Genomic DNA, 24,538 nt, shown 5'->3' on the forward strand with positions numbered 1-24,538 from the left:
AAAAGCCTGCCCAGGCATCTCATGGGTGATACTTACAGAGGGCATTCTGCCTTACAGATTTGAAGTTCTTTCTAATGTTGACTTTCAGACTTCTGGAAGCTTATAAATGTTACTTCAAAAAATGAAGTGGAAAGTATTGCCTTGTGTTCTAGTATGCAGCTGTCTATAATTTAGGTACAGATTGACAGTTGTAGCCTCCAGTCTTCCAGAATGCCTGTTTAACCTCAGCACCTACATCTTCACAAGAAATGGCTTGCATGGTTTCTAAAAGTTGGTCAGATCGGACTTTTGTCAAGTTGTTTAAAAGGGAAGGCGTTCTATAATTGTGGTGACTCACGGTCAGTCTTGGAAATAGTGATAAAACAGAGAGGGACATGATCTGCTATGGAGGCCTCAGGTTTGACATAAAACTCTTGATAGCAAGAGCCTGAATTACTTCCAAAGATAGGAATACAAACGTAGAAATTGTAGCATTCTTTTCAACAAAAAGCCAGTTTATTAGGCGAGAGTAAAGATAGTACAATATTTATTTTCATAACATGTAACGTATCAATGTCAAAAGTCAACCCATCTTTGTGGCTACTATGGTATGGTGGTATGAGTCTGCTGCCTTATGAAGTTTATGTGGGCAGCATGGAAAGTCGTATCAATGATCAAAATGGTCCCCTACAGTTTCTCCTGCAATCTCAATCAGTCCCTTACATCATCTAAAGGCAATTTGTAGTTTGATTACACTTTTTAGCATACCGGGATTTCTAAAAGTTGGAAGAACACAGATGTTTAAAATATCTGTGTACCTAACCAAGGGTAGATAAGTAAATTTTATCCAGACATTATGTATTTATCTTCATGCTAGATTGTTAAAACCCAAGATCTCCTGAGCCACATAATAACATGCTAATTGAATAAATTACTCACATACAATAAAAAGATCAGATATTAAGAAAAAAAACCAAGCATTCAACAGTGCTAAAGTATGCAGAAGCAAACTAAGAAAACAAAATATACACCAAACAATCTCAAACCAAACTGGCTAAAGAGTTAACGTCAAAGAAAGTGCACTTCAGAACTTCTTGATACCCTCTTTAAAAGTAGTAAACCTAGGGTGTTAAAATATTCATTATTTCAGCTGCAGTGCAACTGCTAAAGGCTCAATTATATAAATGTAATTTTGATCACATTTAAATACTTTTAACAGATAATATTGATATTATTTAAAATAGGTACAAATGATTTTTGCAAGTTTTTTTTAATGTTCCCTAACATGCATGGTTAGATAATGGCTTTATATAATATCACTAATTTAAGAAAATCTGGTCAATTTCTTTTAGATTCTTAAGATTTCAAATTCATAAATAAGTATTTTTAAATATTTTCATTTAACATTCATACTGGGTATGTTTAGCTTTGTTTCCTTCCTGTTTCCAGGTACTTATTGTCTAAAGAGAACAAATTCTTTTTCTATCACAATCAAAACTTATCTGTTACTAGACTGCACACAGTAACATGTGACAGTAATTCAAATTCATTATTTGAAAACAGAATTACTAACGAAATCTAAAAGAACTGTATCACACAGGCAGAATGATCATTGCATATGCCTGCACTGTAGAATGGATTTAAGTTCTACTTTGGCAGTTTAAAACTTTCTGATTTATTTAACATAACGTTAGATCTGCCCAGTCAATATATTGATTCTGATAACATCAAAGGCTTCTTGGCTTGCGTTAACAGCTACTCAGCAGGTAGCTGCTGGGTTTAGGATAAGCAAACTTCAGTTCACATATCTCTTTACTTTTAATTTGGAAGGAAAGCTTTAAAAGTTCATTTACAATATTTAGTACAGTGCTATAATGCATCCATATCTATTATCTCTATTTTTTCCTCAATGTTTTTTTGTTTCTCCCCTCTGGATCGCAGGGTTCCCACTATTCATCTGTTCATAGGTCTTATCTTCAGGTAGGACTAGCTCATGTAAGGCTTTTTCCACATCCGCTGTTCCAGTTGTCGGGGTTGTTTTTGGCAAGGTCATCTGAAGGGCACACCACAGCGTAGTGCGAGCTTTGCGTGTTGCTGTGCACATCTCTTTAATGGCCAGCGCAAGAGCAAAAACATCTGAGATGGGGGGGAAACAATATGTGATGTTGCTACTCTTTTGAAGTGTTCAAAATTGTGTACTTTAGCACAGACAACTGCATTAATGTTTTGCTGCTTTCACTGGCTGTTGTACAAGAATAATTCCTGTCAGTTTGAACAGTGGTAGAAATGCAAGGTATGCAAATTATGAATGCCAAATGCACATTCTCTCCCTAAAGAACACAATCCACAAGGAACTTCTTCAAAGACTCAGTGAAGCAAAAAGGAACAGCTAAACAGCTAAACTTACATTTGTGTTTTTGCATACCTCCCATTATTTCAATAATCCATTTGCAAGAGATATTCAAGGAGATAAAGATTTCTGAGCTAATCAGTCAAGCATAATGTGAATGAAGCAGCTTTCCCCTCAAGTCATGTAAACAATAACTGATAGTTGTCTTATAAAGGATAAACATCTCTTAGGGATGATGAAAGGCTGGGAAATCCTACTATTGGCAGGGCCTAGAGACTAAATTCTCTGTGAAGTCCCTTGTAAGTACAGTGGTGCCCCGCAAGACGAATGCCTCGCAAAACGGAAAACCCGCTAGACGAAAGGGTTTTCCATTTTGGAGGCGCTTCGCAAAACAAATTTCCCTATGGGCTTGCTTCGCAAGACGAAATGTCTTGCGAGTTTTTCCGACTTTCCCCCCCCCTTTTTCTAAGCCGCTAAGCCGCTTATCTGCTTATCCACTAAGCTGATAAAATAGTGCTAATCCGCTAAGCCGTCAATGGGCTTGCTTCGCAAGACAAAAAAACCGCTAGACGAAGAGAATCGCGGAACGGATTCTTTTCGTCTTGCGAGGCACCACTGTAGTGAGTGCAGAAGACATCTGTGAGTACAAGTTCTCGCTCCTTAAAGGAGTTTGGCTCTCCTAATTCTCCTTAAGAAAGTGTGGTGGGGTGTTTTTTTCTGCATTCCACTAACATAATTCAGAGTGTTCCCATTACCACTGTTTCAGATGGTGGGTAAAAACAGGGGTAGGCAACCTAAGGCCCGTGGGCCGGATGTGGCCCAATTGCCTTCTCAATCCGGCCTGCGAACGGTCTGGGAATCAGCATGTTTTTACATGAGTAGAATGTGTGCTTTTATTTAAAATGCATTTCTGGGTTATTTGTGGGGCATAGGAATTCATTCATTTACCCCCTCAAAATATAGTCCAGCCCACCACACGGTCTGAGGGACGGTGGACTGGCCCATGGCTGAAAAAGGTTGCTGACCCCTGGGTAAAAAAGAACAGCACAAAAGAAGAACCAACGTACATGATGGAATACCACTCCTTAATTCCAGAAAACATTCTGGATTCATTGCATCAAGTAATCTGGCATCTCAACTCTGAATCTTGTACAGTGGTATCTCGGGTTACATACACTTCAGGTTACAGACTTCGCTAACCCAGAAATAGTGCTTCAGGTTAAGAACTTTGCTTCAGGATGAGAACAGAAATCGTGCTCTGGCGGCGCGGCAGCAGCAGGAGGCCCCATTAGCTAAAGTGGTGCTTCAGGTTAAGAACAGTTTCAGGTTAAGTATGGACCTCTGGAACGAATTAAGTACTTAACCTGAGGTACCACTGTACCAATGTTTAGCACTGTAATGAAAACCCAAAAGTGCCAGGGGAGACTTAGAGTATATGGCAGTAAGCTGATTTAGCAGTCAATACACCATAGTCAAAAGAATTTGCTTGCACAGCAATTCTTGGATTGTAGTGCTCAAATCATTTACTCCAAAGCAGCCTTGGTGAAATCCTACTGAATCTAATACTACTTTGGGAAATTGTTATTTAGTACACAATGTGCTTACTCTTTGCTAGGTGTGTAAATTTCAAACAAATATTAAACATGCCTCTCTTATTTGGGGCAAAAGCCCTAAAACGGCTCAAGGCAGAGAAACTGGGAGAACAAATATTAAACGAAAAGTGCACCTCTATCATCTTGACATCTGGGAGCTCCTTGTCTTTGCCGATGTGAAGCATTGACAATTTCATCCTTTCTACGGGACTGCACAATGTGAATTGCTTCCAGGTGCTTGTCAAGAGCAGTAGAGATGTTAGCATGAAGAGGAGAACTTCGCAGGCGTTCCATTTTTCCCAGCAGAGTCACAACCTGCAAATATTCAAGAACAGCAATTTAAATTCTTTCATAGTTCTCTTCCTTCCTATAAAGCAGTTCTTATAAGGTCTGTTGATGTCTGCCTATAAATCCACAGCTACAAACATCTCATTTAAATCAGAACCATGTAACTAGCTTTTGGTCTTGTGTTTCTCAAAGAGCAGATCCCCAAGTCATATAGCAAGATGGGTTTTTTAATCTAAGCGTTTCAAGGTCATCTAATGCAAATGAGAAGCTGAAGTTTTGAACCCTGTTGATGTCAAAATAATCTTAACATAAACCTATATAGGGTTCCTAAGTAATGCTATCCTGGCACTGAAAAGGCTGATTCCTAATACTGTAGTCTTAGACTACAGTAATGGGTATTTAGAATCAAAGCCATAATGTAATACTGAAGTTTAATTCAGCTGTACACCAATGGTTTAGTTAAAGGTTAGTTCCAGGAAATTATAATGCATTGCTTTACTGATTTTTTTTAATTGTCAGTTTCTCAAGGCACAATGCATAAATATAAAACCATGTTTCTTAAGCTACAAACTTTATCACCAGTGGTGGTAGATGGTCACTGGGACTTGTGAGAATCATAGAAATGTAGAGTTGGAAGGTGTTACCAAAGGCAGCAGGAATTGCAACTAACCACCCCTGACAGATGGCCATACAACTTCTGCTTTAAAAGGGGCACAACACCAAATGGAGGTGGCACCAACTAATTCTGTTCCCATCCTCCTCTCTGCTGAGTTCCACAAAGGGAAAACTGAAGCTAAGGGGGAAGCAGATGGCCACAGCCACCCTCTGGAACTGGTTGTAAATGAGAAGGCAGGTGGGCTTGGAGAAATCAAGACTGATGGGTGTGCTCTAATGTATCAGCCTTCACTGCTAATTACCCTCATGAATCCAGCAAGGCACAACCAAGTTCTTCCCCAAAGTACAGCAAGCACTAAAATTCAAACAGCATAAATTCAAGGCACATTTCTGAATTGTTACATCCTTGCCCTTTGTTGAACTTTTGAGTTGCCTGTATGTATATATCAATCAAAACTAAATTCACCAAGGAAGGAAAAAATCCCATATCCCAATGAATTCTGTTAAATTATTGGGGTTTTTTTACACGGGAGAACCACATTTTCATGCCAGCAAAGCCATGCAGTTCTAAGGCAAAGAAATATATCTGGTTTAACTCAACGAAGGAACATATGGATTTGATTGGGGGCAAGGGAAGGAGACTAGGCTATAGGAGGTTTACCAGGTTGGCTGTGGGAACATACAGAAAACAGATTAAGAACTACACTGACAGCTTCAGAAAGGACAGTGCCAGGAAAGCAAAGGGAAAGTTTTGATAACCCATTTTGGATCAGGATCTCAAAATAAATGCATGGTGAAAAAATGACCAGATTTCCCTATGAAATGACTTTTCAGAAGATAAGCACTGCGTTGCTAATCAAGTAATCCAAAGTAGGTCAGAAGACTATGAACCAAACTACATCATCATTTCCCCAACTTTTTGAAGTTTTCTCCCTTTTTTCCAGCTCCTACTCCCTACAACCAAACACCTTTTCTACAGTTGAATGTGCAGGTATACTTGTGTGCAGCCTGCTGTAAGATGTGAATTCATGTGCACTGGGTACTAATCCAATCCTTGCTTTACAAGACTGAAACAGGACATCTCTGATGCCCTCTGATCTACTACATCACTTCTCCCAACTTGCCTGGAATTTCAGCCCCATTAAGGTTATCATATTTCACTTAGGTAATTTGAGATGGAGACAGGTATAAGTGCCTCCTCCTTGCCATTTCTCAAGCAGCTTATGAAGCAAAGCAAAGAAGCCATTGAGCTTCCATTGCACACATGTAGTTTGGCCCTGTGTTTTCATTTCATTTTGTGTGTGATTTGTTCCAATTTTCAGGAATAGATGAAATGGTCCGACTTTGAAGTGTGTTGCCTTTCTAACCTTTCTACTTCCCAAAGGGCTAGAGGATCAGGGAAGGCACTGCTGGGGTTTCCTATGCTGTGAAGACCAGTCTAGTAGGGGTCTGAAGCCAAGAAGCAGACAAAATGTCTCCTTTTTTTAATCTGTTGCCTCTGCCAAGGTTTTGTAAATTGTAGACAGATAGAACTGGAATTAGGACTGGCTCTGCCTCACACAGAATGGAGCACACAAAGCTATTTTGCATTGTCCTCCCAACTGGAACAATTGGGAGGAAGAACCCATATATGAATACCCTCCAACAACCATATGTTTTGTGTTTGGAACATCTAGCATCACAGTTCCGATGTTCAGGGGAGACAGAATTAGAGGCATACTTATGCCAGTTTGGGGAGCAGAAGAGGCTGATAAGGTCTTGGGCGTGAAGGGTCCAAACTAGTCAAAATTTGGTATTTCAACATTAAATAACTCACTCTGGCTTGTTCTCGTAACTGATCCACAATTAAGCGATCAACTCTGGATGGATTTGATGTCAGTCTTGGAATTGGAGTGTTGTTAGTACTAGACACTTTCTTCCCAGGGTAATTCTTGGCAAGAGCTGATTCAGTCTGGAAAAGATACAATTAATCTGCCATGTTAAAGACGGTAAATTATGGGGAGTATATTATAGGAAACTTGATTTATTCTTCTTTTGGGATACAAATGATGAGGATATCTACTTGAAACACAACCATTAGTGGCATCTCAGTTGTGAAGCCAAACCCAAGCTCCTGAAAATAAAAAACCTATAGCACATATTTACAAAACTCAGCATCCTATTTCTAATTTGACAAAGGATGTTGAGCTGGACTAGAATAATTCAAGATCTCAAGAAGCAAAACACACCTGCAGCTGAGGTAGCAAACTGAAAACAAAACATAAATAATGTTACCCAAAGTATTGCAAAATAACTAACTTATTGTTGCCATGCTGCCTGCAGAGAATAAGGATTATGCAGCATTCTGTAGAACGGGTACAATTTAGATCTACAATGGTCAGTGTGAAGGTTTCCCTACTAATTTTAAAGACCATAAATTACCATATTTTTTGCTCTATAACACGCACCCAACCATAACACACACATAGTTTTTAGAGGAGGAAAACAAGAAAAAAAAATATTCTAAATGAAACAGTGGATGTATGATTTTTGTGGTTCATGCTGTGGCCACAGACATGTGATCTGACGGTGAGTTTGGGGTAGCGCAATGCAAAAATCCTGAGGTTCCATGTGGATCCATGCTTTGTAACCACATTTTTGCACCACTGCGGCCCCAGGCAACAGTGGGTATGTGATTTTTTTGGTGCAAGCTGTAGCCATGGACATGCTATGTGATCTGATGGTGAATTTGGGGTGACCTAGTGCAAAAATCCTGAGGATCCATGTGGATCCGTGCTTTGTAACCACGTTTTAAGTGGGGAGGGAAGGAAAAGCACTCAACGGACAAGGAACACGCGTGGGGTGGGTGGAGAAGGATGCTGTTAATAATGCAGAAGAGGGGTATAAGAGGAGAAGGCTCCTCTCCTCTCCCGCTTTGCTCCTTAAAAGCAAGCAGGCTCTGCTTCTCTCCCTCCTCCCCAGCTTGCTGAAAAACTTTGCTGCTATTTAACCAGCTGAGTGGGGAGGAGAGAGGGACAGAGAGCCTGCTTGCTTTAAAGGAGCCAACCGGACAGGAGCCGCTTACACTCGTGTAAGCAACTCCTCTCCTCTCCCGCTTTGCTCCTTTAAAGCAAGCAGGCTCTCTGTCCCTCTCTCCTCCCCACTCAGCGGCTCTTCTCCCGCTTTGCTGTTTCAAAGCGAGCCACAGAGGAGGGAAGGAAGGGGAACCATGGATCCTCTGCTCACGACTGCAGCAGATCCCCCCACCATCCGTAGGCATTCGCTCCATAACACACACAGACATTTCCCCTTACTTTCTAGGAGGAAAAAAGTGAGTGCTATGGTGCAAAAAATACGGTACATTCAGAGCCTTCAAAAAGTAAAACGGGCATATTTTAATGTCCATTATTTTAACTTCCAAACACCAATTGTATTGGAACAGTGTTAGAACTAAAAACGTATCACAACAATTTAGAATATCCATTATGTATATACCGTATTGGCCTGAGTATAAGCCTCTTTTTTTTACAAATTCCGACCGTGAAAAGTTAACGTGCGGCTTAAATTTGCGACCTTACAAAAATTGGCTTTTACAATATCACTGCTGAAACAGACATACGGTAAAACAGAACGGGTGTGATGTGAGTGCCTGCAGAATTTTAAGGGAGCAGTTTATATTCCGGTGAGGCTTATATCTGGGCCAATACGGTAGGTCGTTTAACTGGCAATCAAAGCTGCATCATACAGCTAAGTAGAGTAAAGGATTTAGCTCCAGCAAGCACAAGTGACATTCTAATATGCTACTATGTTGCAAAAAATGCAGGAATATGTGCTCAAAGGAGGCTGCTAGAATAGAATTGTGGAATGTTAGGAAAACTGTCAGAAGTATTTTTTTCGATTGGGCTTTAAAGGCTAGAAACTAAATTGCCTCTTGCCAGCAAATTCAATTCAAGTGGTCCACAAAAAGGTTTTGCAGCAATCAAAACTATCAGTTCTTGGACCTGCACTACATTTATGTTTTCTGACAAGCTTGAGGCTGTTTTAACCAGGATCAGATTACCCAACAGTTTAACAAGACCCTGACCTCTCTAAAGTAAAGGTAAGGTACCCCTGCCCGTACAGGTCAGTCGTGTCCGACTCTAGGGTTGTGCGTCCATCTCACTTAAGAGGCCGGGGGCCAGCGCTGTCCGGAGACACTTCCGGGTCACGTGGCCAGCGTGACGAAGCTGCTCTGGCGAGCCGGCACCAGCGCAGCACACAGAAACGCCGTTTACCTTCCTGCTATAAAGCGGTACCTATTTATCTACTTCAACTTAGGGGTGCTTTCGAACTGCTAGGTGGGCAGGAGCTGCGACCGAAAGACGGGAGCTTACCCCGCTGCGGGGATTCGAACCGCCGACCATGCGATCGGCAAGCCCTAGGCGCTGAGGTTTTACCCACAGCACCACCCACGTTCCAGTACTCTAAAGTAGTACTGATTTAAACAACTGTGCCAGCAATTTCCAATTGATCAGGACTGAAGACTGAGCAGCCCAAACCTGTTCCTTGTCCCTGGTCCTAGGCACCGATAATCAAGCTGTGCCTATAAGCTTAGCCTAATCCTTCTGTTTCTTAGATACAGTAGTGAACAGAATATTTGAAACTACTCAATATACTTATTAAGTAGTTTCAAAGATTCTGTCCACTGCTGTATCTACTCCCTGTTTTGTACTCCCTTCTGATATGCATGTTTCTTCTTACCTTTTTCCGTTCTTTCTCCAAAGCTCTCCATTGTTCATAACATTCTTCCAACCTAATATGAAGTTCACTGGCTGACCCACTCCTAGTTTTCATTGGTCTTTGAAATCCAAATGTTGGCATGAAGCCTGTGAAAGAATTGTCTCCGTACATCATATCATTAAAATAAGGGTACAAGTGGCTTAAATCATCATAGGAGAACAAATCATAGGAATCCATCAGGGGAATGACAGAATGCCCAAAAGGATGGGTAGATTTCAAAGGAAATCTGTTTGAATTAAGCTGTGGAACACTTGGACTGTGCCTCAAGTCACCCATCATGAAATTGTTTGAAAAGCAAGACGCCTGAGTGCGGTTCACGCGGTTACTGACAATATTGTCTCCACTTCCTTGCCTGTGACTACTGAAGTGACCTTGAGACTCCAGTAAATCTTCATAAGTATTCTGTGACAGTCCATCTAGATGTTTTTGTCCGTCCTCAGCATCATAATGTCCATTCTGTGATTTAACTTGAAAATTGTGCTTGTTCACATTTTCAATGATCCCATATTGCTGCGTATAGTTATCACAAAAACCATTTGGTTTGATTTTTTTGTCAATCATGGACTCAAAAAGACTTTCTTCTGTTACCTTACCCAGTCCTTCAGTATGACTGGCAGACTGAACTCTGTCTCCAGCGTTGCTATCATTGAAATCAAAACCGGAAAATACTGTGGGGTTTTCTTGGCAATATTTCTGGAGCAACAAATTATTGCTTAAAGTTGCATTGCTTGATGGCAACTGAGAAAAATCATAAGAATGATTGGAACCTTTTGAACCAGCAGTTAAATGATTACTCAACTTTATCAAGGTGCTTTGATTCCGAATAGGGATGGAGGAACTGTTTTTAGTCTGTATGTTGATCCATGTTGGCCTTAGATTTGTGCCTGATGAAGAAGTTACTGGGTTTGTTGATAAGATATTCAGTGATTTGAAATATTCTGAATTTTCTGTAGCATTTGCAAAATCACCACTCCCCGAAACAGCTGTGTGAGATTTGAGGGCAAAATCTGATTTTAAACCAAAGTCAGGGGTAAATGAATTTTCATTCACAAACTGCTTTTCTGACATGAGTCCGGTAGTCTTTTGAAATGTAAAATTCTGCTGTTCTGAAGAGACATCTTCCATTTTCTTCTGGACAGCTGGTTTATTTTGAAAAAGTTTACTATAATTATCAGTATCTAAAGCTGGTAACTCAGGTGTTCCACTTGGTAATTTTTTACTCTCTTGAACACTATAATTTGCATTTTTATTATGCTTTGTTTTATTTGGGTGAGAATAATCCAGGTATCTACAATAATCTGCACTTTCACCATATCTACTAAATTGTGAAAGAAGCATCTCAGCTCTCTTTTGGTGCACCTGTGCATCATGTCCTTTAGGACCTACCTTATCCCTTCCATAAGCAAAAGTATCTGCTCCTGATTCTTTTATTGCTTCTAAAAGACTGGTTTGCGGGGCAAAACATGTTTTCACATATGAATAGTCTTGAAACTGTGGTGTCTTTGCATTCTCATTGTTCTGAATATTGTAACAGCTGACATGATCATTCCTGGAAGGGTACAGCCATTGCTCATCAATGTCGATGTTAGTGAGCCCATGGTAAAGGTCATCCACTTTCTGTTGCAATGCTACAGGACCAGCATGCATATACTGTTTGTCAGACACGGGCAAAGTTTCTCCACCATAAAAAGTCTGTTGAGGGATGGCTCCATCTATTGGCCTCTTTGTTTCCGACAGCAGGTCAGGGTGGTCTGTAAATCGGGTTGTGCTCACAGGCCATACTGATTTTAAGTTGGAGGCACACGCCCTACAAGAATGAAACATAAACAGTTGCACAATTCCTTACATAGATTTTAACCTATTATACTAATCTTTGTTTTTACTTTTGGTATGTCCCATGGCCAGTGTGTTGTCAGAGCTATTGGTATAATTTCAAATGAAGACTGTGAAAGCCAGAGACATGTATCAAGCTAGAGCACACTAAACTTTTTTTTTTTTGGGGGGGGGAGGTGTTCAAAACCGATACTTGAGGTCTGCATATAGTTGGCATACCACTTATTTAATGCACATCTTTATATATGAATGATGTGTAATAAGCTGTTTAAAGTACTTGCCAAAACCACAAACACACTAATAAAAAATGTAAGATTCAGGTTAATATGCATTACTGCCTTCTTGATAATGGCAGCAGAAATTACAAGCTTCCACTGATGGCAGATGCAGAATATTCTCAGTGGAACAAGAGCAGTTGGAAAAAGTGAGTAGATGTGTAGGAAATTACTATCCTATGTTGAATATATTACCAACCCGTCAGCAAAATATGGCTGAGATTTATCTTGTTCTTCCAAGATGTTAGACACAAGTCCATATAAGTCTGTTTCACTGCCATAGTCATTTCTTTCTGTTTGAATCCTAAGTGGGGTGAGAAAAGTAGGTTATGTATTTGCTAAGAATGTCTGCCTATATTCATATTTACATTTCTATTATTTATAGCTATAACATTTGCCACCAAAAAAAATCAACAATATCCTGGAACTGCAGCTTTTAGAGCTGCCTGTGTTCCACAAAGATCTCACACATTAACAGATTGTTTGAGAGCTGGCATGGAATGTAAAGGCTGAATGTAGGACACTGAGACATTTCACCATCTATAAAAGGGGGAAGAGAATCAAAATCCCTTTAACCTCTTCAATGTGCTGCTTCCCAAGCTGTCAAAGACCCACTTCACAACCATCATGTTGACTTGAAGCCCAGCAAGTTCTTTTTTTGTTCAGATTATTTATAGTACATTGTACACCAAGACATATTATGAGAGCCTGCGGTTCAGACTATTATGAATGACAGCATGTTAAACCTGTCGATGAGTGGAATATACAAATGATTCAATAATTTAACTTGTCCTCCACACATGCAGACTGCGCATATTTGACTGCATGCAGACTTGAACCACATACAATGTGTTCATCCCTGCTGCAGGCAAACCCCAAGGATAGGTGTGGGAAACTTTCTGGTTGGTGGGTCAGATCCTTATCTCCCTACCCCTGCTGGGCCAAATCTGACAGGTGAGAAGGTCCACCCACCTGTCACTCACCCATCATCGTGATATCAGGTGACACTGAGCTTTGACTTCAAAGCACAGTACAGGACTGTTTGAAAGTCTGTAAATAGCTCCATGCTGCTACATGAACCTCTCAAAACAGGAGGTTCGAACAGCAGAGTGGGGCTGTTTGCAAAGGAGCTTTCAAACAGTCCCACACTGCTCCTTGAACCTCTGGTTGTCAGAAGTCGAAGCAGTACAGGGATGGAGAAATGATTTCCACTGAAACTGCTGATAAACTGGAGGTCCCACCCACCTGTGTTTTTCAGCAGTTTAGAACTGCTTACCCCTCTCGGAGCAAGGCTGCCTCTGCCACCCATCAGCTAATGGGCAGTAAAAGCATGTCTTGCTATAGCAAAGGAACAACTGGCAACTCATTTTAAGCTCCCAATTGTTCCTTTGAAGCCCTGCCCTTACCTGCCTCACACCTGATGTCATGTATGGAGCAGGTAGGCATGGCTTGCTTAAAAAGAGCATGGTGAGCTAAAAGTAAAAGCCTGGTGAACCAGCTTCCCCACTCCAAGTTGAGGCAGCCCAGCTAAACAAGCTCTTTTAAGATTTTAGACAGCAGGAAGAAAAATGATGTTACTATGTTGTAAGTAAATCAACTGATAAACAGTGATGTGGTTTAACATAAGATTTTGAATTCAGGTAATTTGTATCAATTTTCTTATGCCCTAGACTGATCTTACTTGCCATGTTTATTTTACTTTAATAAACAAAGCTAAAAATGTGAAATTACCAACTTTGCCTAATATTGTATTTGCACAATGCTGTATTTGCATTTGGCTCCCATTCATTGCTGCTAATAAATATATGAAATAGAAAATTTCCATGGAAGGATGAAACACTGGGAAAGTTTCCAAATAAAGGATCCATAGATTCAGTGGGCTATACCAGGATCTCAAGATCATCTAAATTACACCGCTATCCTCTGACATATGCCGTACACTAACCCACTTCTAGTGGTGCTGGCAAATTTCTCCCAAGCCAGGCTCAGAAGAATATTTCAGGGCACTGGAAAACCCACCGCAAAAGGAAAGGTGTAACTTGTAAAACTCTGTAATTCAACCGTAGTGCCCTCTTTTGTCCAAGTTTCTTGAAGAAAGATGATATAATGTGTTTGCAGATAGGAACAGAAATCACTGTCTTGGGTCTTGTTCGGCCACCAAAAGGAAAGGTATGTTTTATAGCAAGTGTGTAGAAACTTCAGCCCTCTAACTCCAATCATTCATTGCCATTGGCCATGCTTGCTAGAAGTTGTAGCTCAGCAATATCTAGAGGGCCAAAGGTTCCTCACACCTATTTTACATACTCCAAACTTCCTCTCCCACTCAAATAAAAATCTGCCCTCCTCTCCACACCCTAAAGCCATCCCTGCTACGCACTCTGAACATTACCCTTCCTTCCCACATTCTTCCTTCCCCCCATCAGTGGAAAAACAGGTAAAGGTAAAGGGACACCTGACCATTAGGTCCAGTCATGACCGACTCTGGGGTTGCGGCATACAGCTTCCAGGTCATGACTAAGCCGCTTCTGGCGAACCAGAGCAGTGCACGGAAACACCGTTTACCTTCCCGCCGGAGCAGTACCTATTTATCTACTTGCACTTTGACGTGCTTTCGAACTGCTAAGTTGGCAGGAGCAGGGACCGAGCAACAGGAGCTCACCCCATCACAGGGATTCGAACCGCCGACCTTCTGATCGGCAAGCCCTAGGCTCTATGGTTTAACCCACAGCGCCACCCGTGTCAGTGAAAAAACAACAGAAGCACAAATAAATTTTCTCTTCCCTCGCTCGCTCGCCTCTTCTTTTTCCCTCACTGATGTGGTGCAGTAGATTATACCAAGTGTGATGGAGTGCAGTGAACTATGGAAGATGCAGTTCTTACAGTTCATGCAACTGCAGGAGCTCTTGAAATAACTACAGCCTCTATTAGACTGAGGGGGGTGAGAAAAGGAAGTAAGTATTTCTTTTCAACTCCCCCACAGCCTCTGCTGCTCCCACCAATAACATGGGCAGGGGGAGTGTGGTTGGGGTATAGAAGAGGGTATAATAACCCCTTCCTGAGTTCTAAGTTTGGCTCAGGATTTCCACACCCACCCAGAACCAATCAGGAAAGCTTCAGAGGGGTCGCTCATTCTCTCATGCTATAAATAGGTGGTAAGAACAGAATGAAGTGGCTGATGCCTGACGGACACCTTTACAATATATGGAACAAATTAAAGCAATATAAATTAAAGAAAGTGAGCATAGCTGCATTCTACATCAAAAAGCAAAGAACTCAATTCTGACACCAAATATAGAGTCAAGATGGATTCTGAACATGAAAAATAAAAACCCACCATTCACAAATTCTCTCCAAAAAACACATCATGTTTTTTGGACATGTATTGTCAGTTTGTACCCTTCAGTCCTGTAGAAATTAGCAATTAATGCAATGAAAATAAGCAAACTATTAACCATACAATTTTCTCTTCCTAGTCATATAACAGTTAAATTATGTACCTGTTCTTTACACTAATCTGAGAACTAGGGGGTTGTTTAATATCATCTGCATATGTAGACCATGGGACATAGAAAAGAGAAGAATCAGCGTGGTTTGAACATTCAGAAGCTGTAGAAATTGAAGTACTGTAAGGCTGCCGTAAGTCTACATTCTCTTCACTCTGTATTTTAAATTCAAGAAGAGAAAATTAATATTAAAAATATTATTTATTTTACTGCATTAATTTCATAATTAATTTCCTAAATTGAGAATAAATTGGTTGCAAAGGACCAAAGGCCATCAAGTTCAGCTAATTGATTCCAGACAGTGCTAGTCGTCCCCACGACTACTGCAAAGGAGCCACATCACGACACACTAAAGAGAGATTACTCAGCCACTTTGACGGGTGGGGGAGCGGGGACTTTTACTGATCTGAAAAAGGCTACAGCAAAGGTATATAATAGCAACCACAAATATAGCTACATTTTGCTTTAAAACCCTTGAGAGTATTTCCCCCCAGTTCCAGAGATAATGTTCCCAAATTTAACATACTTCTGTTTTCTAGTTTCTAAGAAAACCAGTAAACAACACTAAATAAAAATTGTTTCCAAATTAATCTCTGAGGTAGGAGTAAGTTATTACTTCTGCCGGTTAAAGGGAATTTGTTTTTGAAACTTAACACAATTCAGCAGGATTTTGCATAGTGGAAGATAATTTATACTTGTTGGGCTAAATTCTATTATACAACACTTTGTACTATGGGGAATTCTATTTGGATTTCATTTATTACTAAGGCATTCAGTGTGCAATCAGTTTTACTTGTGTAAATGAATAAAGTATGTCAAAGTGATGTGTTCATCATATGACCCCAATGAAGTAATCCTAATCCACAGTTTTGTATACTGGATGCACGAAAGTGTGATGTCCAGGGAAAACATCCAGCAATAGAGTAATGTGTGTAATGCTGCATGCCTAACCCCATGTGGTATACAACACATTCTGTCTCCATGGGAAATATAAGCTTATAACTGCACTGTGATACCTGATCAAAGTAATTGAAAATGAAAAATGAGTTATGCCTTATGCATTGAATTTTAATTGATGAAATGATTGCTTGTTCAGTTTCCATGGCTGTTCATTCACATATATTATCATTTATACAGTACTTTTAATGAACAAAATATTTTACAATTCTCTTTAATGTTTTGAAAAATGAATTTGAAGTATTTTCTAGTTCTATATTCTAGCATCAAGTCTAACAACCAATACCAACTGCTAAGGAGCTAAAGAGACAAGACTTGTATAAGACCTAAAGCAGGTTTTACTTCAGGCTTTTAAATCATTTTTTTTCTATCAGAACTAAGTTTACATCACTTTTCCATTAAAAATCCCTCATTTCCCTCACACAAGCTTTCTTTATTTGTTAAACAAGTGAGAATCAGATATACTTGCCAAACTACTGTACTTGGAGTAGATTACTCCAAGATCTTTCAGAAGATAGTAATCTACCTTCTGCCCACCTGAGCTAGACAATTCATGGCTAAGTGAGAATACAAAAATGTTTGAAGCAGCTATGGTTGCACAAATTCATTATGGACAATCTGATAAGTAAAAGGTAAAGGTACCCCTGCCCGTACGGGCCAGTCTTGCCAGACTCTAGGGTTGTGCGCTCATCTCACTCTATAGGCCGGGAGCCAGCGCTGTCCACAGACACTTCCGGGTCACGTGGCCAGCGTGACAAGCTGCATCTGGCGAGCCAGCGCAGCACACAGAACGCCGTTTACCTTCCCGCTGCTAAGCGGCCCCTATTTATCCACTTGCACCCGGGGGTGCTTTCGAACTGCTAGGTTGGCAGGCGCTGGGACCAAACGACGGGAGCACACCCCGCCGTGGGGATTCGAACCGCCGACCATGCGATCGGCAAGTCCTAGGCGCTGAGGTTTTACCCACAGCGCCACCCGCATCTGATAAGTAGTACCTTTTAATATGCAAGTGTTAAACTGAATTTGCTAAACCTTTTTTTAAATCCCATTTTTTAAAGGATATATTATTTTATTTCCAGATGCAGTCAGAAGAGAGTTAAGATATTGTGTACTACTCTCTCGCTGAAAGATGGGGCTATTTATTAAATTTATTCCCCATCTATTCTTCCTGAAGAGTACTGAAGGCAGCTAACAACATAAAACCCATTGAGACAATTTTCAATAATTAAGGATTAGTTATAGAAACCACAGTGCCTATATATACCTATCCGCTTCCAATGATCTTAAGAATTAAAAATGTATTCAAATTCTTCCTGAACATAGCCTTGCAAAAAGTATGCCTGGTCTTCCTCAGAAGGGTTTCAGAGATGGGGTACTGCCAGAGAAAGCCCTTTTGTGTTTGTACACTGGTAGCCATCCATGGTATGGAGAAGTATGAACCTTCCTCTCTATATCACAGTTTGTATTTGTCTAGCACTCCATACAATAGGTAGCTTACTAGGACAGTTGATATAGTTGTCAATCTACAAGAAAGTAAAAGGTACCCCACTAGCTCAAATTAGCTCAAACTAAATGACCATCTAGTTAACAGAGCAAGAAAGCAACAGCCCTGCCACACTGTTGTCCCAGAAACAGGTATTCAGTCAAACACTGCCTCTGAACCTGGATCATCAATCTACAGGGCTGCATCAGCACATCAAACTAGAGGACATGGCACCACACTAATACAGCAATTGGGGGTGTGAAGATAATTTAAAAGAAAGTAAGTCCACTATTCACTGAAAACATTGCATACTTCTACTAGACGCCCAAGCAGTGTTTGGGGGGGGGGGGAAGGAACTCTTTACCTTTCAGAACAGCTTGAAAGCCCATACACACCACTCTGGAACTCCTTGGAGAACTTGCACATTAATAGAGTTAACTGCCATTCAAACATGGGCATATGCTTTTTCACCCAAGTTTTCTTAAAACTTAGCCATCTCTGACATTGTTTTAAATATCAGTCAAATATGTTTAACTTAAAGTTCAGCTATAATGAGTTATCATGTACTTAGAAGTGAGTGTTGAAATGTAACACATTAGAAGGGGAAGTATTTCATGTAGTCCCATTCCTTCCAAGTTCTTCTGGATACGACAAGAGACTGAATATAGACGGCTGCCCTCCTGGATATCATCATACAACACAGATGATAAGGAAATGAGCATTATGAGTACAGAAGGGGTTCCCAAACTGTGGTCTGCAAGCTGCATTCAGGTGGTCTGCAGCGTGTCTGAATTTGTGGCTGAAGGCGGAAGATGACATAGTCACTCCATACTGATTTTTAATTGTATTTTTATTTCTTCATTTATTTCTTATATTGTACTTTACTGGACTACAATTTGAACCTGACGGACTTTAAATTATAATCCAATGAATCAAATACAATATATAAGAACTAAAAGAAGCAATAAAGGTAAAAATTAAAAATTCTACATAATCAAGTACAATGTACTGCAATTTCTACAACAGGCATAAAAATAATTGTAGCCTGCCAAGAATCTCAGGAATTTTCAAGTTGCCCTGGAGGGTGGGAGTTTGGAAACCACGGAACTAGAGTAACATATAAAGAGCATGTCTCTCCCCCCCCCCGCCCCAACATGATACTTACTTTAATTTATAAAAGGAACTCTGACCATTAGGTCGTCGTGACTGGCTCTGGGGTTGCATGCTCATCTCGTTCTATAGGCCGAGGGAGCCGGCGTTTGTCCGCAGACAGCTTCCGGATCATGAGGCCAGCATGACTAAGCCGCTTCTGGCGAACCAGAGCAGCACACGGAAACGCCGTTTACCTTCCCGCCGAAGCGGTCCCTATTTATCTACTTGCACATGACGTGCTTTCGAACTGCTAGGTTGGCAGGAGCAGGGACAGAGCAATGGGAGCTCACCCCGTTGCGGGAATTTGAACCGCCGACCTTCTGATCGACAAGTCCTAGTCTCTGTGGTTTAACCCACAGTGCCACCAGCGTCCCTTACTTTAATTTATAGTACCCTGTTATTACTCAAGTACAGAAACCACATGAGAAGCAGCTCTAATGCATTTCAAATACAGTGTTTATTATCAGGCCAGTAAAATCAAATTGAACCATGCTAATAGTGTAATGCTAGTAATGCTACATAATGCTTTATTATGAAAACTCTCTAATGTATTTCTAAAAGAAAATTATCTCAAGTTGATAAAAAAACTGACTGAACCTGCAATTTGTAGCAATCATAGAAGGAGCTGCAACCTGTCATGATAACGTTATTGAACACATCCGTCAGTCTTCCACTGGACTCTGCACTATTCAAATAGCGGCTGGTGCCTCTGAATGCTACTTTGGGCTGAGACAAAAAAGTGGAAAGACAAATTAACCTACATCTAAATTGTTTTACAGATACCAAATTCCCCCCTATTATACTGAGTTTGAGAGAACCAGTCTATTACATACACACCCCTCCCCAATATATATATATATATGTGAAAGCCAAGGGGGAAAACCGCACAGGTGCCTTTGACAAATTCTGCTTTTCGGCCGACTGAGAGCCAAACAGGTGTCGCTGTTCTGAAGGCAATCATTTCTCTGCCGAGGAACAACTGAGAAATGGCAGGCAGATGAGGGGGGAAAGTGTGATGTGAAAACGAAAAAATACACGACTTGGCCAACAGTTGGTTCCACACAACCGGGTGTCCCGGTTCTGGTATCCCAGGGACACGCCGAAGTTGTCGAGTCGTCCGCTTCCCCAAATTCCTCTGCACTCCCGCCTTGCTTCCTCAGCCCGCGACACCCGTTTCTCCTCGTCTCTCCCCTTCCGACGACCCCTTTCCACCCCCCTCCATCTTCCTATTCAAACCTAACTCGGAAGAGCTGCTTTCCCACTCTCTGGAGAGGGGGAGCCCACCAGACGCAGCCCCCCCCCCACCGTTTCAAGACCCCTTACTCTTTCGACAGCGCCCCCCGCGCCTCAACTCCTCGCCCCCTCAGCGGCTCCCTTGGGCCCTTCTCTCCCCCCCCCCTCAGCGCCCCGCGCCCCTCAACCTACCCGCCCTAGAGAGAGCAACCCCCGCCGCTTGCTCTCCCTCCGCTCGGCCACCCCCTCACCTCCATCCCCTTCCCTACACAGGTTTAAGGGCGCCTCTCACTCCACACACACCCGCCCCCTCTTCAAGGGAAACCAGGGGCCAGAGAGGGGCGTCGCGCTGCCCCCGCCATGACCGCGCAGGGGGGCGTGGTAGCTCCCTTCACCCTGCAGCCCAGACTGGCTCTGACGGCGCTGCGAGAACAGCCAAGGCAGCCGTTACCAAGCCTGACAGGGAGGGGGGAGGGGAGGGGAGGGGAGGGGACGGCCGGGTGGCAGAGAAGGGGCCCGCCGAGGTTCTCCCTCCACCGCGCGATTGGCCAGCACCCGCAGCCGGGCTGCCAATAAGGCGCCGACTTTCCCCCCCTCCGCTCCCTTTTCTCCTCCCCCGTAGGCCCGCCTCCTCCCCCCCTCGGGTCTCAAGACATTTAACCACGAGGGTATGGAGCTCAGGGCCACCAATAGAGGGCGAGCCCGAGGCAAAAGTGTGATTCCAGCACGCCTCCCCTCCCCCTGCTCGCGTTAACTGGCGGTTGCCGATGTCCGTCTCCAGAGAGGTGGGCCAATCCCATGTTCATATAGGGTACAGCACCTCCTCCTCCTCCTCCAAACCCCCAGATCGGCGCCGGCTTCTTTGCGCATTGGGCAGCCCGCGCGTCCAATCGCAACCTCTCCGTTGTTTTTTGCCCCTTTCCGCCTACCCCATTCAGCGGACCGAGGGACACCTGGCGCGCGATTGGACGCGTCGCCGCCTGTCCAATGAGAAGCCGGGAAAGTGGTTTGTTCACCCGGTGATAAGCAAAAAAGGCGGTTGGAGTAGAAGCTTCAAGCTTTTTCCCGCTCGAAAAAAAAAAGGGGGGGCTAGGAGTGTGAGGGGGAAGCAGCTTGAGGAAATATGTGGTGGGATTGAGAGAGAGAAACGGGTAGATTTAAAAACTGAATTTTAAAGAACTGAACAAAAAAATAAAAAAAAAAACTGAGGTAAACCCTCAGCTAGTGGTGCAGTGTTTGTGCCTGCGGCAAACGAGAGACTTCGCTTGGGCTACTAAGATTCAGCCCTATATTCTCCTTTCCACCCCCAAAAAATTAAAAATAAATGTGAAAAGGAAAGATGTTGCATATGCGCTGTATGTAGGATTTGATATGGGGAGAGTCCCACTGCACCTTGACCATTTTAGGGGTCTCCACAGGGCCAGAGACGAGTCACATAAAAACCCGAGAGAAGCTTGCTGGAACAGGCTAGTGGCCCAACTAGTCCAGCATCCTGTTCTCACAACCAGATGCCCATGGGAAACACGCAAGTGGGACCTGAGCGCATGAGCACTCTCCCCTACCCTGGTTTCCAGTATTCGGGAGGATATCACCTCAGACCTTGGAGGTAAAATACAGTAGTTATGGCCAGTAACCACTGATAGCTTTACCCTCCTAATCTTAAAGCCATCCGGGTTGGCGGCCGTCATTGTCCTCATGTGGGAGTGAGTTCCGTAGTTTTATGCACTGTGTGAAGAAGTGCCTGTTATATCTGTCCTGACATTCAGTTTTGCTAGGGTCTAATGTTATGAAAGAAGGCCAACCCCCCCCCCCAAAAAAAAAAAAAACTTCCACGCATAACTTTATAAACTTCAGTCGTCACCTCTTACTTGCTTTTTCTCTGAACTGAAAAAATCCCAAATGCCGCTACCTTTTCTCATAGGGAAGTTTCTCCATTTTGGTTGCCCATTTCTATACCTTTTCCAACCCTCCAATATCCTGTTTGAGGTGAGGTGATGAGAATCATACACAGTATTTCAATTGCAGTTGTGATTCAGATTTATATAACATGGCAGTTTTACTTTCAATTCTTTTCCTAAAGACCCCTAGCATAGAATTTGCCTTTTCCACAGCTGCCATATACTGGGTCAACAACTTCAAGCTAGCCACTGTGACCCAAGGTCTTGTTCCTGGTTTGTCACTGCCAGGCCCCATGACACCATCATTTATTGCAGATAATTAAACATTCTGTCTCTGTGTGAGCACTTAGAAAGGGATGCTGTGGTTACTAAGACCCAGCATGGGTTTCTCAAAAACAAGTCATGCAAGACAAATCTCATTTCTTTTTTTGATAGAGTTACAGGCTTAGTGGATTAGGGGAATGCTGTAGACATAGTGTATCTTGAGTTTAGTAATTCCCCCATGATATTCTTGCAGAGAAGCTGGTAAAATAAGGGCTGGATGAGGTAACTGTTAGGTGGATTTGTAGCTGATTGACTGTTGTCTAATGGAAATGTTGCTTGTGATGGTGGAGTACAGTGGTACTTCGGGTTAAGTACTTAATTCATTCTGGAGGTCCATTCTTAACCTGAAACTGTTCTTAACCTGAAGCACCACTTTAGCTAATGGGGCCTCCTGCGGTTGCCGTGCTGCCGGAGCCCGATTTCTGTTTTTATCCTGAAGCAAAGTTCTTAACCTGAAGCACTATTTCTGGGTTAGTGGAGTCTGTAACCTGAAGCGTATGTAACCCGAGGTACCACTGTATATATTAACCCCTTCAGGGCCCAAGTGGGATTTGGCACAGATATGTACAGTATCGACTCTTTCTAAGGCACCAGTTATCTCTATCCTGTAGCATGGATGGAGCCCTATGTGCTGTTCTGAAGTATATGCAATTGTCTCTGAATTTCTGTCCAGCATGATACCCACTGGGGCACATGCAGTGGCGTAGCGTGGGGGGTGCAGGGGGTGCCGGCCGCACCGGGCGCAACATCTGGGGGTTAGGGAAATCCACAGGTTAGGGGGCGCAAATCCACGGGTTAGGGGGCGCAAATCCATGGGTTAGGGGGCGCAAATTACTTGCCTTGCCCCGGGTGCTGATAACCCACGCTACGCCACTGGGCACATGTGCCTGCAGATGTCTTCCTTGGTGTCTCTGGTGTCCTCCCCCCCAGCCCTGAAATTAGACATTATATTGTAGTCCTTTTAGGAACCCAGATCTCAAGCCACTTAGGGCTTTATAGGCAAGTACTGATCAGAAGGTTGGCGGTTCGAATCCCCGCGACAGGGTGAGCTCCCGTCGGTTGGTCCCTGCTCCTGCCAACCTAGCAGTTCAAAAGCACATCAAAGTGCAAGTAGATAAATAGGTACCGCTCTGGCGGGAAGGTAAACGGCGTTTCTGTGAGCTGCTCTGGTTCACCAGAAGCGGCTTAGTCATGTTGGCCACATGACCCGTTAGCTGTACGCCGGCTCCCTCGGCCAGTAAAGCGAGATGAGCGCCACAACCCCAGAGTCGGCCACGACTGGACCTAATGGTCAGGGGTCCCTTTACCTTTACCAGCACAGAGTAGAATTGTGTCCAGAAATAGAGCAGCAACCAGTGTAGCTTTTTAAGAACTGGCAAGGTAAGTTCAGTGTAACTAATCCCAGTTAGTAGCCTAACTGGTGCATTCTGTAAAAACTGGATTTTTTGGGGGGGAAACCCTGAATGGCAATCCTACATAAAGTGCACCGTAATCAAGTTCCCTAGAGTTTACCAACACATATTTTGCATTTACTTGTACAAGGTGACTCATGAGTGATCCTGTCACCACTTAAACATTTAACTGTGATAGGATCACCACTTAGATAGTGTAGTAAACTTGCATAGCATCCTGACCTTTTTAATCTTTGTTAGTCATTTGTCTTTTCTGGCCTCTCTCTCCATCCATTCTCCCATACCTTCTCTCTTCTCCTAGTACCAACAGCATGCCAGTACCATGACAAACAATGCAGAAGTTAGAAGTTACGGTAATAAATTTGAGTGCTGCTATGTATAGTTTACCCATGTTAAACTGATTTTAATTTTTTATGCTTATTTTTCAATTAATATTCTCTTGAAACATGGGGAAAACAGTTAAAAATCTGTGAAGTACCGGTATATACTGTACAGGCTGGGAATCAGAACAGACAGCAGATGGTGCTAGAAGCAAAGGCAAATTTCAGTGCTTGAGTCTAGTTTTGTGTCCAATCCTTTTTTAAACCATCAGTATAGGAATTTTCTGTGAGCCTCAGTTGGGAGTTGGCTAAGTTTTCCCAGTTTTTCTGGTTTTGCCACAGTATAGAGCATTGAAGTTCTCAAACCCAGATTTAAGGCCTAATCAATGCAGAATTAGATGTACTTACGTACACATGCATATTCAACTTGGCTGCCCCCAAATCCTCTTACTCTTCCCCACTTCCCCACAAATAATATTTTGTAAATGGATGTAAAATAACACTGCCTGCCCCATAAAATATGTACAAATTGATCCAGAAATGGTGTTGCTAGTTTGGGACAACCT

At 42.4% G+C, this 24,538-nt stretch overlaps 1 protein-coding gene and 1 long non-coding RNA gene across 11 annotated transcripts in view; one reads left to right on the forward strand and one right to left on the reverse strand.

Annotated features, from left to right (window-relative positions):
* Positions 1 to 465: 465 nt before the first annotated feature.
* On the reverse strand, positions 466 to 21,024 carry MEIOC (meiosis specific with coiled-coil domain). Of its 6 annotated transcripts, none has more exons than XM_079949414.1 (8): positions 20,948 to 21,024; positions 19,383 to 19,511; positions 15,188 to 15,348; positions 11,890 to 11,994; positions 9,544 to 11,389; positions 6,641 to 6,775; positions 4,056 to 4,236; positions 466 to 2,115 (listed from the first exon to the last, which is right to left on the reverse strand). In XM_079949414.1, the coding sequence occupies exons 2-8, from the start codon at positions 19,422 to 19,424 to the stop codon at positions 1,886 to 1,888; spliced, it is 2,700 nt and encodes an 899-aa protein (XP_079805540.1). In that variant the 5' UTR covers positions 19,425 to 19,511; positions 20,948 to 21,024; the 3' UTR covers positions 466 to 1,885. The 6 variants fall into 6 exon arrangements, with proteins under 6 accessions (XP_079805540.1, XP_079805539.1, XP_079805538.1 ...); XM_079949413.1 differs by lacking the exon at positions 20,948 to 21,024 and adding an exon at positions 20,322 to 20,464; XM_079949412.1 differs by lacking the exon at positions 20,948 to 21,024 and adding an exon at positions 20,311 to 20,460.
* The window catches only part of LOC307201095, a 68,110-nt gene continuing 64,132 nt past the window's right edge, over positions 20,561 to 24,538 (forward strand). The window contains exons 1-2 of one of the 5 annotated variants that reach the window (XR_013832526.1): positions 21,881 to 22,004; positions 23,557 to 23,620. This is a non-coding gene — a long non-coding RNA (uncharacterized lncRNA). The other 4 variants (XR_013832527.1, XR_013832525.1, XR_013832528.1 and 1 more) reach the window with 4 other exon arrangements.

This window comes from Podarcis cretensis, assembly GCF_951804945.1.
Source record: "Podarcis cretensis genome assembly, chromosome: 13".
Lineage (NCBI taxonomy): Eukaryota > Metazoa > Chordata > Lepidosauria > Squamata > Lacertidae > Podarcis > Podarcis cretensis.

Bases quoted from the DNA above. Each gene is read 5' to 3' on its own strand.
- MEIOC (XM_079949410.1), bottom strand. The intron at 11,995-15,187 runs GTACATAATTTA...CACCCCACTTAG, and splicing joins CAGATTAGTGTAAAGAACAG to GATTCAAACAGAAAGAAATG. The intron at 2,116-4,055 runs GTGCACTTTTCG...CCCCCATCTCAG, and splicing joins CAGATGTCAAGATGATAGAG to ATGTTTTTGCTCTTGCGCTG.